General features: G+C 38.8%; 1 protein-coding gene across 2 annotated transcripts in view; it reads right to left on the bottom strand.

Moving 5' to 3' along the window:
• LOC137633346 (mucin-2-like) overlaps positions 1-14,048 on the bottom strand; it is a 113,981-nt gene that overhangs the window by 5,860 nt on the left and 94,073 nt on the right. For both annotated transcript variants that reach the window (XM_068365598.1, XM_068365597.1), the window contains exons 2-3: positions 6,628-12,103; positions 544-786 (exon numbers count right to left, since the gene is read on the bottom strand). In XM_068365598.1, coding sequence (XP_068221699.1) covers positions 544-786; positions 6,628-12,095 — 5,711 coding nt within the window. In that variant the 5' untranslated portion in view covers positions 12,096-12,103. The remainder of the gene's footprint in view (positions 1-543; positions 787-6,627; positions 12,104-14,048) is intronic.

The raw sequence follows: 14,048 nt of genomic DNA, 5'->3' as shown, positions 1-14,048 counted from the left end.
TAAACGAATAAAAAATTAAGAAAAAATTTAAACAAATTCCTCACTAAGATTTACTACGAATGCTATTGACGAAGTGTTGATTGGTGTAGCAATCAACACCAAACTTATTCCTTTCCTTTATTTAAGTAATGCAAAAATATCAATGATTATGTAAACCTCTGTTCTACTACTTGTGCTACAAAAACAAATGGAATATATATATATATATATATATATATATATATATATATATATATATATATATATATATATATATATATATATATATATATATATATTGAAAAATAACTGAAGCATTAAAAATGAACGGAGCATCAGCAAAACTTGAATATAGAAAAATATTGTAGCTACTGGTAATGAAAAATAATAGCCTAGCTGTGCAAAGATGATATAGTAAGAAATAGAAAGTTTGTCTACTATATGAAAACTTTTGCAATGCCTACACATAAACCCCTGCCTGTACTAACTGTCATTCCTAAACATCAAAATTTCTAAATAAAATGAAGATTAAGTCTAAGGATTAAGTTTTCTTTGAAAGGATACGGTACAAGAATAAGATTTCCTTGTATGAGAAGTTCTAGAAGAATCTTGGGATTGCAAAGCACATCTCTCCGCACAACTGCTTCCATGCCATTGATTTCATTTGCTAGCTTAGCCATATTTTCAGAGGAAAACATTTCTCCGTGACTAGTAAATTTGTGTTCTTTGGCCTCTTTGAGTAAATCCGCTATTTCTTTTGTTTCTGGGAAGACTTGAGAAGCCATGCTCAAGGCCACTAAACCACACCTGTAGAAGTAAAGTACAGTACTATAAAGATTCAAACAAATATTGAGTGTGTATATTCTCAATCTTTTTACAGTAATAATTGAATCAACACGAGGATGTGATTTTAGAAACTGATTTGGAAAAGTTACACCACAACACAAATTTATGCTAGCCTATTCTTGAACGGTTTGATATCAATTGCAGAAATTTTTCAGACTCATGAAGCACTAAAAATGAAAGAAAAATAAAACTATTTTACTCTGTCTTTGTAGAAGTTATATAAGAATAAATCAATAAAATTTGCAACTTTTCTAAATATTTCCGAGAAAAACTTACAACTCTGATATACACAGAACCACAGTATTTTATTACAATGTGTGTCATTGTTTATTGATACAGTGCAAACCACTGACTTACTTGAGTTTATCACTTCAATACCGCACAAACAACAGTTAGCAAAGCATTTACCAAGGTTTTCATCTTTCAGTCACTTGGAAAGATCTTGTACTGTACATCTTGCTCCACAGGAACAACATAAAGATAATCAAGGAGAGTTTGCACCCAGATATGCCTGTGTGGAATGAGTTTATCCAGCAAGGATAGATGTCCCACAAGACATTACTCTTGCAAAACTGGAAGTTCTCTCTTGTACAGGAACAGGAGCAAGACCTCTCTGTCTGCTGATGAAATAATCTGGTGGAAAGACTTCATGCTCTGCTTGGGCATGAAAATCCACTTTTCCCAATCTATCATGATACCTAGATCATGTCATAAAATAGCCAGTCTTGATCCTGGAGCAACTGCCTCTTGGAAGAGGCCAGGATCAGCCAGCTGTCTAGATTCAACTAAAGCTGTATCCAGTTTAAGAAGGCCCTAGGTGAGACCAGAGTGAACACTCGCATTAACAATTAGGATGCTGTGGGCAGTTCAAAGAGTAGGGCTTTAAACAAGTGCACTAATCACTAGAAGATAAAATGGAGATACTTTCTGTAGGACTGATCAACAGATACAGTATTTGAAAATAGCGTCCTTCAGGTCCACACCTCCAGCAAATAGTCTTTCTCTATGATGGCAGACCACACAGAACTTGCTGTCTCCATGTTGAACAGAGTTTGAAAAACAAATTTGCTTAAAAGAAAGAGGTTGACAACTGATCTCCAATCCCCAGTTAACTTCACCAGGAAAAGCTTGAGAACAGTCCCAAATGACTTTGGGTACATTCTTCTCCATTGCTTTCACCTTTGCTGCTTAGGCCAGAGCTTTCATTGATTACGGAGTGTAACTCTGAATACCATCTGAGCATAACAGAGGGAAGGACATAGAATCACAAATGAAAGGAAGTTTCCATCCCAAAGGACTTCTAAAACCCACTGCCCTAGTCCATCTCAATAAAACGTTACCCCACGGCATGACAGGCATCTGCAACTTATGGTACCTTGGGAGAGAACTGTTGACTTCATCATCTTAGCTCTATTGCCACTTCTGTACTGCCAGATTAGGCACGAAAGGTTGGAACACTGTCTGCACCTTTTTTTCTGGTAGAAACAGCTGAAGGTTCTGATTGGGCTTTGCAGGCAGCCAGAGCTTCTTCAAAGCCAATGCTGGTGTGGTAGTGCTGCAGTTGCCTTCGAAAGGCCTGGGCCCCTGAAAGTAACTGCATGGTGGATGAGGGAGTTTAGGCTAGCATTCCTCCACTGTTGCCTCTACAGCCCTTTGAGAAAAGAAATAGTAGCCACCAGAACCTAGACATTTCTCTATGTCGACATCGCCTCCTGCCACAGCTGCTTGGAGAATAAGGAAACAAAAGTATCCCTTCCCTTCAAGACCTAGTTGACTCATTCATTTACTGACTAGTGCTGCAGATCACTGGCTTTACAATGGACAGAGCCGACTTACCATACTTCGCCAACATCTTGAGTAGTAGTGAAGTAAGAGACAGCACCGAACCAGTGGTCAATACAGGAAGCTGCTTATTGATAAAGTCTTTCAAGATTTTTGGCGATCAGTCTATCCAGAAGAAATCTTTTAATTCTTTCATTCTCCAGTACCTTAATTTGAGTATTGTTCTCCTGTTTGGTCTTCAGCTGCTGACTCTCATCCCAATTTGTTGGCTAGAAACTTACAGTCTATTGAATTCCTATTTCTAGATCTTGATATTAATCTCTGGTATTGTCGTTCAGTTCTTTTTGCATGTTGCATTAAATTTTTTATAATTCAGATTATCCATTGCATTCACATCTTCCCAGACTGTACCATCCTGTATGTAGTACTGGGTATGCAGTTAATTCTAACAATCATGACTTCTCCATCATAAGGCAAAATACTGTACCGTACTGTACTACACAGTATTCTAAAAGTTTTATTCAAGCTGTGCCTAGATTGTGGAATGATCTTCCTAATGTGGCGGTGGAACTTCAGAAGTGGCCGGAGGTTAACAAGAACAAAAACACAGTGACTGATCTCACAGTGAATGATCATGATAGGACTGATCATGCAGAGACCAATCATCAAGAAATACATCACAAAGAAACTGAGGATCATACTCTCCATCACCGGCACGTGAGAGAATATCTTGTCATTCATATTAGCAACAATACCAAGAGCTGGCTCCCCTCACCTTACCACGAGCCAATTTCTCTCCCTTTGGAGCCAAAGTATCCTTAGGGAGAGAGACTGAGGTGTACCTGTATTGTCCAGAAGAAGGAAGAGGTGAATGGTGACACCCTTCATCCTGACTGCCAGTGTGTGGGCTCAGTTCAGAAAGAGACAGATAGAAGAGTAAGCCCCTGTATCATGTAGCGAGACATCTTTCCAGTCTTGGTTGATTCTCGGTACCGCATTACCGCTTTCTCTCATAATAGAAGAGAAAATGGTCGTGCATACAGGAAAACGGGGAAAGAAGGAAGAGCCCTTCATCCCGACCCCAGTAATTGTACATACTTAGTTCTGTACAAGACCAAGCACTGATAACAGGAGTGTAAGCGCCTGTATTGCATACCGAGATGCCTTCCCAGTTTGGGTTGGTTGTTGGTACTGTATTATCTCTATTAAATGTAAGCAGGGAGAGATCAGTCAGTCTTGTACATCTTTGATGATGTTCTTCCTCTTAAAAGTAGCAGCGTCTGAAGAATCTAACGAAGATGAGATAGAGGAGGAACACACACACACTTCTTAACAGCCTTCTTCAGGGTTGAGATCTTGGAAACTAATGACAATGGTCTCACAGAGAAAAAGGCAACAGGGGACTCTTCAAAAGCAGTAACAACAACACCAGCAGGTGCCACAATCTTTAGCACCTCCATATGACAATCAGGAGTTGAGAAGACCCTGCAGGGGCAGCTTTAGAAGTTCTGGTGGTGGTAAAAAAAAAACTCCCTTCTGTCAACAGAGCACCAGAAATTGCCAAGGAAGACCAACTTTCTTAGGGTTAGGTTGTCATCATCGCTGTACATCCACACACAGCAAGGAGATGACTGCAAATAATCACCACCCTTGTACAAGGATGATAAGATTAATGGCAAGCTTGCACATACAGTAAACTTGTCACACATTGTGGCTTGTCTGGAAAACAATAGCATATTCTTGTTCTTTCCATTTAATTTACCTAGGTTTACCCAAACAAAACAGCCTGTTTACACACTTATTTATAACAAAGAGAATAAAAAACTAAAACAAACAAAATCTGAAAGGCAGCAGGAGTATGAGTGTACTTCTTGAGGCCAAAGTCACATGTGAGTCTAGCTAACTGACAAGTGAGCAGGGGTTGCCCGCCACTTACTGGCAGCCACGTATAACTACAGTACTTCATTATATTTCCATGGCCTTTTCAGTTCCGCTGAAGTCACACCTATTTAAGGATAATGGTTTGTATTCGTGTTGGAACAAATAGATTTAGATAGATAAAAAAATTGGTAGGGCATTGGCAAGAGCACAAACCACACATCAAGCTCATACCACTTAAGAAAAATAAAACCCTCTGAGGTTTGGAAAGACAGCCTAAAGATGTATCATACTCTCTAGATGCAGCATTTTTTTTCTTTCCCCACATATGCATCAAATAACTTATTCTCTATGCAGCCTTCCTTTTCCTCACACATCTGAAAACATTCCACATACTGTACAGGAACCACAGTACACATTTTCGTCCTTATCAAAATCATGATGAAGCAGCAAAACTCACCCATAAAAGTAGGCAGAACTTTTGAAATAGATACAGCTCCAAAATATAAAGAAAAAACTTCTTTGAAAGATAGGGTTCCCAGTAACAAGCAGGATTTTGTCAAGAATCCAAAAGGAGAATAAGAATTAAGCAAGCTTGTAAGGAATTGAACACTGTAATTATTGGAACAATGGTAGAAAATTGTAGGGAGGAGCATAATTTAGCTCCAGGAATTTTTACTTCCTTGATCCCCATACTAAAAAAAGCAATGAGTATTTGCACTACAAAAAGGATAACTAAACCAGAGGAAGAAAAGCCAGAATTCTTGGAGAGGTTATCAGATGCAAAGACACTTATGCCATGGTCACAGGGGTAACCTATGGGGAGGAATCCTGAAGAAAAATATAAGGACAGATGATGCTGACACTGGCGGGAGAAACAAAGAATAAAAATGTTACTGGTATTGTGTCAGTCAAAGATTACAGTCACAAGAGATGACATTCGAAACCTGCAAGATTTGGTAAATGCAGTAATTACTAGCGATGATACATTTTACAGTGAATCTTGGGTCAATAAAATAATTACTAAAAATGATACATTTTTTACAATAGTACTTGGGTAAATATAGTAATTACATACAAGGATACACATTTACAGCGATACCTCAGAGATTGAGCATAATTGGTTCTAAAACCATGTATGAACATCAAATCAGTATTACTTATAAGAATGAAGGGAAATATTAATTGGCTTTCCCCCATCTCCTTCTATTATTGGGCATTTCTACACAAAGTTTACAATATCAAAATGCAGTATAGTACAGTACATAAAAGAATACTACAAGTAAAACAAGAAAAACTTAAGATTAATCAAATAAATTAACATTCAACTTAACTTTACCTGTAGTAAAGAGAGTGGGTGGTAAGGGAAGTTTCCTTCCATATGAATATTGAGTAACTCCCCTTCAGGGGTTCTTTTGTTCTTTGTCTTTTTTTCTGGTATTAACTGTGATTCACTTAAGGCTGTTTTGCTAAAAAATAATTAAAAGAGGATTGTTTTTTCTTTTGTTTTAACATGTTTCTGAATGACTCGATGCATTATCATTATAAGAATTATCTGCTAGGCTGGCTACTACCTTATCTGGATGGAATTTTTCTTTAAAAAAAAAATTCACATTGCCCATTTTCCCCTTATTTCCTTTATCACTGAACAAGGTACGCACAGGACCCCTTACCTGTGTCTCCTCTGAAATCATGTCCTCATTTACCATTGTGTATGGATGGACACAAAAATTCACTAAAATCAGTGAAATTAATAAAAAAAGAAGTTAGCAGAAGTGTTTTGCAGGTATGAACTGGGCAAGAGGTACACTGATTGTGCCAGTTGTCTTTGTCTTAGTACATACAGCTCCTCTGAAGTTGTTCGACCTCTGAAATATTTGTTTGAGTTCCGGGCATTCAATCTCTGAGGTTTAACTGTATAATTTTGATAATGACAACTAAAATGCTGAGCATAAAAGCTCTAAATTTTCTGTAGAGAAATTGGCCAAAACCTAAATTTTCTGTTTGAAAAATTGGCCAAAACATTTGTCTTAGAAGTTAATGATCCATACTTCATAAGTAATTATCAGAAGAATGTATGAATGAATTGGTTAAAAACTACTGAAATAGTAAAAACTTGAAAGAGAGGAATTCTTTACTTACTGTGGTCCCATCTGTATATTTGGTCGCAACTGCGTGTACACAGCCAACGTATCCATGCCATATTCCAACAACCCCCAGTTCTTGACATTATAAAAGGTTTTCCGAATTTCCTCCTCAGGAGAGGGTAAAGGCAAGTCGTTTCGAGTTATGACCATTTTGCCATATGGTGAAACGGTCCACAGTGCTGAGTTTGGAGTTACCTTTGATGACGGCGGAACTGGACATCGCAGCGGTGGAGGAGCAGATAATGGTGGGTGGCTAGGAGTTTGAGAAGAGGAAGGTAATGGACTACGTGAGGCAAGCATTGGAGGAGGTGGTGGAGGTGGAGCTACAGGTGCTGATGGTAAAGCAGGGGCAAGAATATTTGAAGCACTTTGCGTATCACTTGCAAGTGTTGCCGCTGACGGATTGCTTGAACCTGATGCCATATCTGAAGCTAGAAGAAACCTATCTTTGTTAGTTTCATCACTTGAATGATGAGAATTCTGCTGCTCAACATACTCATGAGAAAAAACTGCTTTAGGAGGGGGAGGAAGTGGTGGTGTTGTAATTCTACTTCTTAAAGGTGGTGGAGGCGCTGTTGGAGGCGAAACTAGTGATTCTGGAGGTGGTGGAGGAGGAAAGGGGGCTACATTTTCATCTCTAAAGGCAACTGGAGGTGGGGGTGGAGGGGGAGGCTCCTCTTCATTATCTTCTTCAGGTGCTGGAGGAAGAGCTGGAGGGCTTTCACTTTTACGAATCAAAGAAGCCAATTCTATATCTGCTGAGGAAGTTTCTGACAGCACACCTACTTCAGATTGTAAATTATGTTTTTCCTCATTTGGCTCACCTTTCAAGCCTGAGGTCTTTGTTGCAGCCTCAGAACCACTGCCAGGTTTGCTATTAGAAGTTGTCAGGCAAGGGGATTTTCTATATCTAGGAGAAACAGATCTGGCTGGTGAAAACTCATTCTCAGATTCTTTTGGTGGCTGAGGTGTAGATGGAAAAGAGGACTCTTCTGGCACAGGAGTCAGTTTTGGTGGAGTTGATGGAGTGTTAATAACAGCAGTAGGGGGTGGAGGTAAAGGAGGGAAGTCTATCCATTCATTTATTGAAGCAGGTGTCTGAACTGTTGACCTGGGAGGTGGAGGAGGTGGAGATCTGCGAACAGAAGTAGACCTTGGCGGAGCCGGCGGGGGGCTGTGTCTTCTCGATGGTGGTTGGGATGAGTTGATTGGAATAAGCATATATTGCCTTGGTGGGGGTAAAGGGGCTCCCATTCCTGGTCTGGGAGTATTGACACAAGATCTAGGGGGAGGCAAAGGAGGTGTCTTGGCACGGGAAGCTGGTGGAGGTGGAACAACATCTTCCACGATGCTGTGAAGGGAATGAGAAGAAAATGAAGCAGGGGTATCATTGCTTTCTACAGGGGGCACATTGCCAACATCAGAACTATTCCCTAAACTACTTTTTTGATTGTTAAAATCATTTGAAAGAGTAAGTTCTGTTTCATTTCTTTCTAAGATTTTATTAGTTTCAGAATTAATGGAATCTATTTCTATATCTTCCCCAGTTTTCTTTTGTATTTCATGCAATGTTTTTGATGTCTTTACATTATTATCATTATCATCTGTTACTTTACAGTCAACAATTAATTCACTTGACATTACCTTGGTATCTACTATATTTTCTTTAGATTTCCCGTTGTTAGTTACATGCAATGTATCAGATTTATCAGATGGTGTTATATTAGCATTGGAAGAGCTATGTGTATTGATATCAGCTGTAGCAACATTATCACATGACAGTTCATAAGTTGGGGAGTCCTGAGGTTTTATAGGGGCATCTTTACTATCCCCACAAAGTGAATCTTTAGATCCTGATGATGCAGGTAATGACTGAGGAGTATAAAATATATTTTCAATTTGACTAACTGGTGATGTCAGTGAACTGTAGGAAAACATCGAGTCTGTCATTACACCGTCAGTTTCATCTGAAATGGTTATAGAGTGATCCCATTCATTTTCTTCACTTTTCCATAAATCAGAAGGAGTGTCCATAGCTTTCTGAGGAGGATTTTCAGGGACAATGGATTCGAGAGCCTTGGTTTCTGTTTTGGAAGATTCAGTATTTGCTTCAATACTGTCAGATACTACTGGTGTAGCTGTAACCTCATTATTTTCTTTCTCTAATACCAATGAATGGGGCAGATCTGCAGATAAATTCTCCATGTTACCTACTAGAGTATCAAGTAGTTCCATAGCTTCCTCTGGTGATCTTGAGAGAGGAATCACACCAGGGCTCCTGGGAGAGGTGGAATCAATTCCCTTGGTGATCGGTAATGGTGATTTAGCAGGTGACAATGGAATTTTGGGAGACATTGACCCTCCACAGGTACTAAATCTCAGAGGTACAGATTGCTTGGGTGGGGAATCAGGAATTGGAGAGGTAGGAAATGACTTTGTCTTTGTTGTTGATGGCGACACGGATAAGTCTTTTTCTACATTGTCATTTATAGTCTCTTGACCATCTAAAGAGAAATCAAATACAAATAGTGGTGAAGGGGGCAATTCTCCAGACTCCTCCTTATCTTTATCAGAATTCTTTTTCTGTTCATCCATCTGAAGTTTGGACTCGCCTTCGTCTTCGGCTTTACAAGCCAAAAACTGTTCACTTTCATCTGTGCTCTTCTTTGTATCAGATTGTCCAATGTTACTAAGATTTGTTTCACTCTTTAGGTGGTTTCCAGCCTCTATTTCAGTATCAATTTTCAAGAGACTATTGTCTGGTGATTTAAGGGTTTCATCAGATTTTTCCGTTACTTGGTCAGACCCACAGTATATAATACTGGACTTTCTTTCATTTTCTTCATGTTCTCCTTTACAACTTTCCTCTGATGCAGCTTCAGATACTTCTTCCATCATTTCATCTTCTTTTGCATGTTTTACTTTTTCATCACATTCCTTTTTGTCCAGATCATCATTTATAACCATTTCTGATTCATGTTCATCAGTCATAGGAGATTTATCTTGTGAAACGTCAGGTTTGCTTTGCATTAGATGTGAGAGTTCCTCCATTTCTATTTCTTCCTTCTTAATAGGCGACATGAGATCTTCATTGGGTTTGATTACTTCAGTGTTTAATTTCTCTTGACCTTCATTTGTTTCCTCTTGCACGATATCAAGAGGTGTAGTATCAGATTCATTTCTACATTTCTGGCCTTCCCGATATTTTTCTTGACATAACTTCTCTTCCAATTTCAGAACATCAATACTAGATTGTAGGGTCTTTTTAAGTTTATCATTGTATTCTGAAACTTTATCAAATCCTGTATTTGTAGTATGCAAGTTATCTGACAAAGTCAGCGAAGTTATGCTTTTGTCATCTTGACTAGGTAAGGAGTCAGATAGTGATGTTGGAACTAACCTTTTATGATCAATACAAGTCCTCAAGGGAGATTGAAAGTGATGTTCTGTAGCCGACACTAATGTTCTTGAGGTACCGGTTACCGTAGTAGATGCAGAGGGGTTAACAAATAAGGTATGGGACTGAGAAAAATGTATTGTATCAGGAGGGACAGTATCAAAATAGGGCAAGGGAGATGAGGGAATGGGAGAAGGCACAGGGGTAGTGGTGGGATGCGTTGATGTGGGAGTAACATAATCTGCTGGAATGGGAGTTATGGTGCATGATTCTGTGAAGACAGGGGACATTGTCAGTGATTCCATGTTGCTATCAGCCGTAGCATATGCAGTGTCAGAATAACCTGACGAGGAAGTAAGAAATGCATCCATTCCTCTTGTGGCAACAGAATCTATTGTCGAAGTCTCTACATCTGCTGGGTAACACTCAAACTCTCCCATTGGAGACAAAATGTCTGCAGATAAGGGGTCCATGTCTGCTGATATAGTATCACTGTCTGTTGGAAGAGAAAAGAGTGATGGAGGTTCTGTCGAAAAAGGAGATGACATTTGTGCAACTTCAGTATTGCTGTTAATTGTAAGGGAATTTGTTATTCTTTCTGTCAGGCTGTAATCTGTACTTTCTGAAAGAGACTCAGTGCCTGTAGCATCTCCAAGTCTCTCACTTTCTGATGTATCTGGAGGTGAAGAAGTGGGACCTTCTAATTTGATGGACAGAGCAGCTCGTTTCATAGCTGTATTTAACTCTACTTCCTCGCGAGTTTCAGCATCAACCGACCTCATCCTCTCCTCAACTGGGGTTGCTGAATGGGATCCACTTATTTCAGACAGATGTGGTGTAACCTCAGAACCATCGCCATTTAAAATTTCATCCATTATCGAATTCATTTTAACTTCACATGGAGTAGGTGAATGAGTCCCTAAAATCTCTGAGAGCTGTGGTGTCACCTCTGGAGTATCGATGTCAAATGTAGTATCTCGGCTATCAAAAATATTAGGTGTCGATGTGTTGCTGGTCTCTATTGTAGAAGTTAAATCATCAGTCTGCAAAGAAGTGACTGTATTGGCATCTGTCGGTACTGGTGAGACCCTCAGAGCATGAGGAGGTAAAGGAGACAACCCTGATTCTGGTGTTAGGAGAAGGGTTGCAGTAAGAGTGGAGGATGAAAGTCCGCTTGAGACAGCTCTTCCGTCTAAGGAATCGTCTGTGCTTAAAGGAGTGTCATTTACAGTCTTTGATGGATATCTACAACTTGTTCCATCACCAGAGTCTTTGGTTTGGGTCCCTTCTCCTGAAGCTAAATATAACCCAGAACTTTCCTTAGTAAAAGCTTGACTAGCTAAACTGTTATTGTCCGAGGACTCTGAATCTGAAGGTGGTACATCTATATTTTCCCTTGATGCTTGTCTCACAGGAGGTGTAGGTGGTGGCGGAGGCGTAGGCCGAGGAGGAGGTGGAAGAGGGGGAGGAAGTGGTGACACTGAACTCTGTTTTGAATCGCAGGGAAACCCAGGAGGAAGTTTTGGATCGTATTCGGATTTTATTTCGGGTGATGGTGGGTCGTAGGAGCAAATGTACAAAGGATGCATTTGTGATTCCATATTCATTAATAGCTGCTGGGGAGGAGGAGGAGGGGGAAGATCTCCTGATGACAATTCAGGGAACAGATATGATGGAGGAGGGGGAGGCGGTGGAGGTGAAGATGACGATGATACGTAGAAGTCTGGAGGTGGAGGTAAATCTGGAGGCGGAGGTGACGTCAGAGGCTGGAAATCAGTAGGAGGTGGTGGTGGAGATGGAGTGGAAGGGCCATTGGACTGTGAGGAAGGAGAAGAAGCTGTAATGGAAGTTCCCGGAACAGAGGCCATAGCCGGAGTGTTAAAGTGGTTGTTATGCTTTGAGACTTCGGAAAGAGACTTTACAGCTTCGAGAGTTCGATTAGACAGACTGCGTGGTGGTGGTAGTGGGGCTGGAGGAAGAGTAGGAGAAAGGAGGGCCAAGGGAGACCAAACAGCAGATGTGGCAGCACAGGTGTCAGCAGTGGTTTCTACAGCTATGGAGGCCATTCTACCATCTGAGACGAGAGAATAAGGACGTAAACATTGGGGATGAGTCATTACAATGGGCTTACATCCTTATGCTGCAACTAATTATGCATTATTCTCATTACTTAGGGTTATTACAAAATCTAATGACATTTTGTTTTATTAAAACTGAAGCAAATGCTAGAAAAAATATTTTGTCTTATTAAAGAAAAGAGGCAAATGCTAAAAAAAAAATCATCTCACTACCTCACCAAGTCTATAAAAAATATTCATCTTAAAAAACCACTCCACTAAGTCATTATAAAACAATAAGCCTATAACATATACACTTCTATAATTGCTTTGATAAATCTGACATCGACATTCAACAATTCAAAAGAAATGTTATTACCTTTAAACTATAGCATGAGGTCAAATATAAATCTAACCCTATTAAAATGTTTTTTTTTTTTTACCGATTAATGGCCATTAATTTAGCAAAACCTTCAAGTCCACAGAATTTCACATTATAAGTCACCACATTATAAGTTCTAATATTAGGATATTCATAAACATTACAAATATATACCTGCATACATTAACCAAAGGGCTTACGCACTCTCAAAAGTAATATCTATAATATAGCTTTCCCCAATCCCCAAAGTAACTTTTTGTAACTTAATATGCAAGATTAAACACAAAAATAATCATAAATAAAATTACAACTAGAGGGGCACTCAGTAGAGCGCAGACCTCCACCGTGGCAGCTTATTTCTCGACTTTTTGCTCGACCTTGACCTTTGACCTTAACATGTATTAGCTGGCGGGGATTTTCATACACTCAAATATGAACCAAGTTTGAAGACCCTGTGACAACGTTGTCCAAACTTATGGCTGATTACGTGAATTGGACATTTTGGTTGACTGTAACCTTGACCTTTGCCTTCCAAAATTCAATAATTTCCAGCTGTTTACATAACAGTTGATCCATGCAAGTTTCATTACTCTACGATTAAAATTGTGACCAGGAAGCTGTTCACAAACAAACACACACAAATTACAAACACACGCATAACCTCTTCCAACTTCGTTGACAGAGGTAATAATTTATAAATGAATAGACTTTCTCGCGTGTGACCCAAAGAGTAATTCCGTTATATAATTACATATGATTAATTTTAATTACTGATATACAATCAAACACAATTTAAAAATATATTTCCCAAGACTTTGAATTATTACAATCTAAAAATATTGTATGGGAGAGGTAAGGTAAACAAAATCTAGATTTTAATGAAGCTTGTATATTATCTATACGTCTTATATTTGCATATATATTTAAGGGAAATAAAGTGGCGGTATCTTCATTTCCCACTTTTGTGAGAAAACATCGACACGGGAAAAGTAATTAAGTATTTTCATTAACAAACGATGTAGTCTACATATGCTACATTAAATGGTAATAAACATCCACTGAAGTTATCATTTGTAATTAGACAAGATATCTATATATATGTATATGATGTATATATATATATGTATATATATATATATATATATATATATATATATATATATATATATATATATATATATATATATATATATAGATAGATAGATAGATAGATAGATAGATAAATGAATAAAACATTACACCCATAAACGCCAAAGCTGGCACCAAAATGTATTCATAATCAGCAAAAATAGACCGTGCAAGGACTCGCGCAAGGACACCAAAAACAAGATTAATAATTACTGACAACCTACGTTCTATTCTGGGTACCCAACCATCTGCCTTCTACCGAGATCACGCATTTCAACCTGCATATGCATCTTTATATGCACAACGGCCTCCATTTTGGCAGCAGCGTCAGACAGGGACCGTAAAAAAATAACGAGATAATAAAAGAGAGTTTTCAGAATATGGAGAATAAATTGGCCTAATATTTACTTCTCTGCAACCATTTCGTTTCGTCTAGAAGTTCAATGGAGAAT

The sequence above is a fragment of the Palaemon carinicauda genome, chromosome 42 (assembly GCF_036898095.1).
Source record: "Palaemon carinicauda isolate YSFRI2023 chromosome 42, ASM3689809v2, whole genome shotgun sequence".
Classification (NCBI taxonomy): Eukaryota; Metazoa; Arthropoda; class Malacostraca; order Decapoda; family Palaemonidae; genus Palaemon; species Palaemon carinicauda.
The sequence above is the reverse complement of the archived record's forward strand: the minus strand, read 5'-3'. Positions and strand labels throughout refer to the sequence as shown.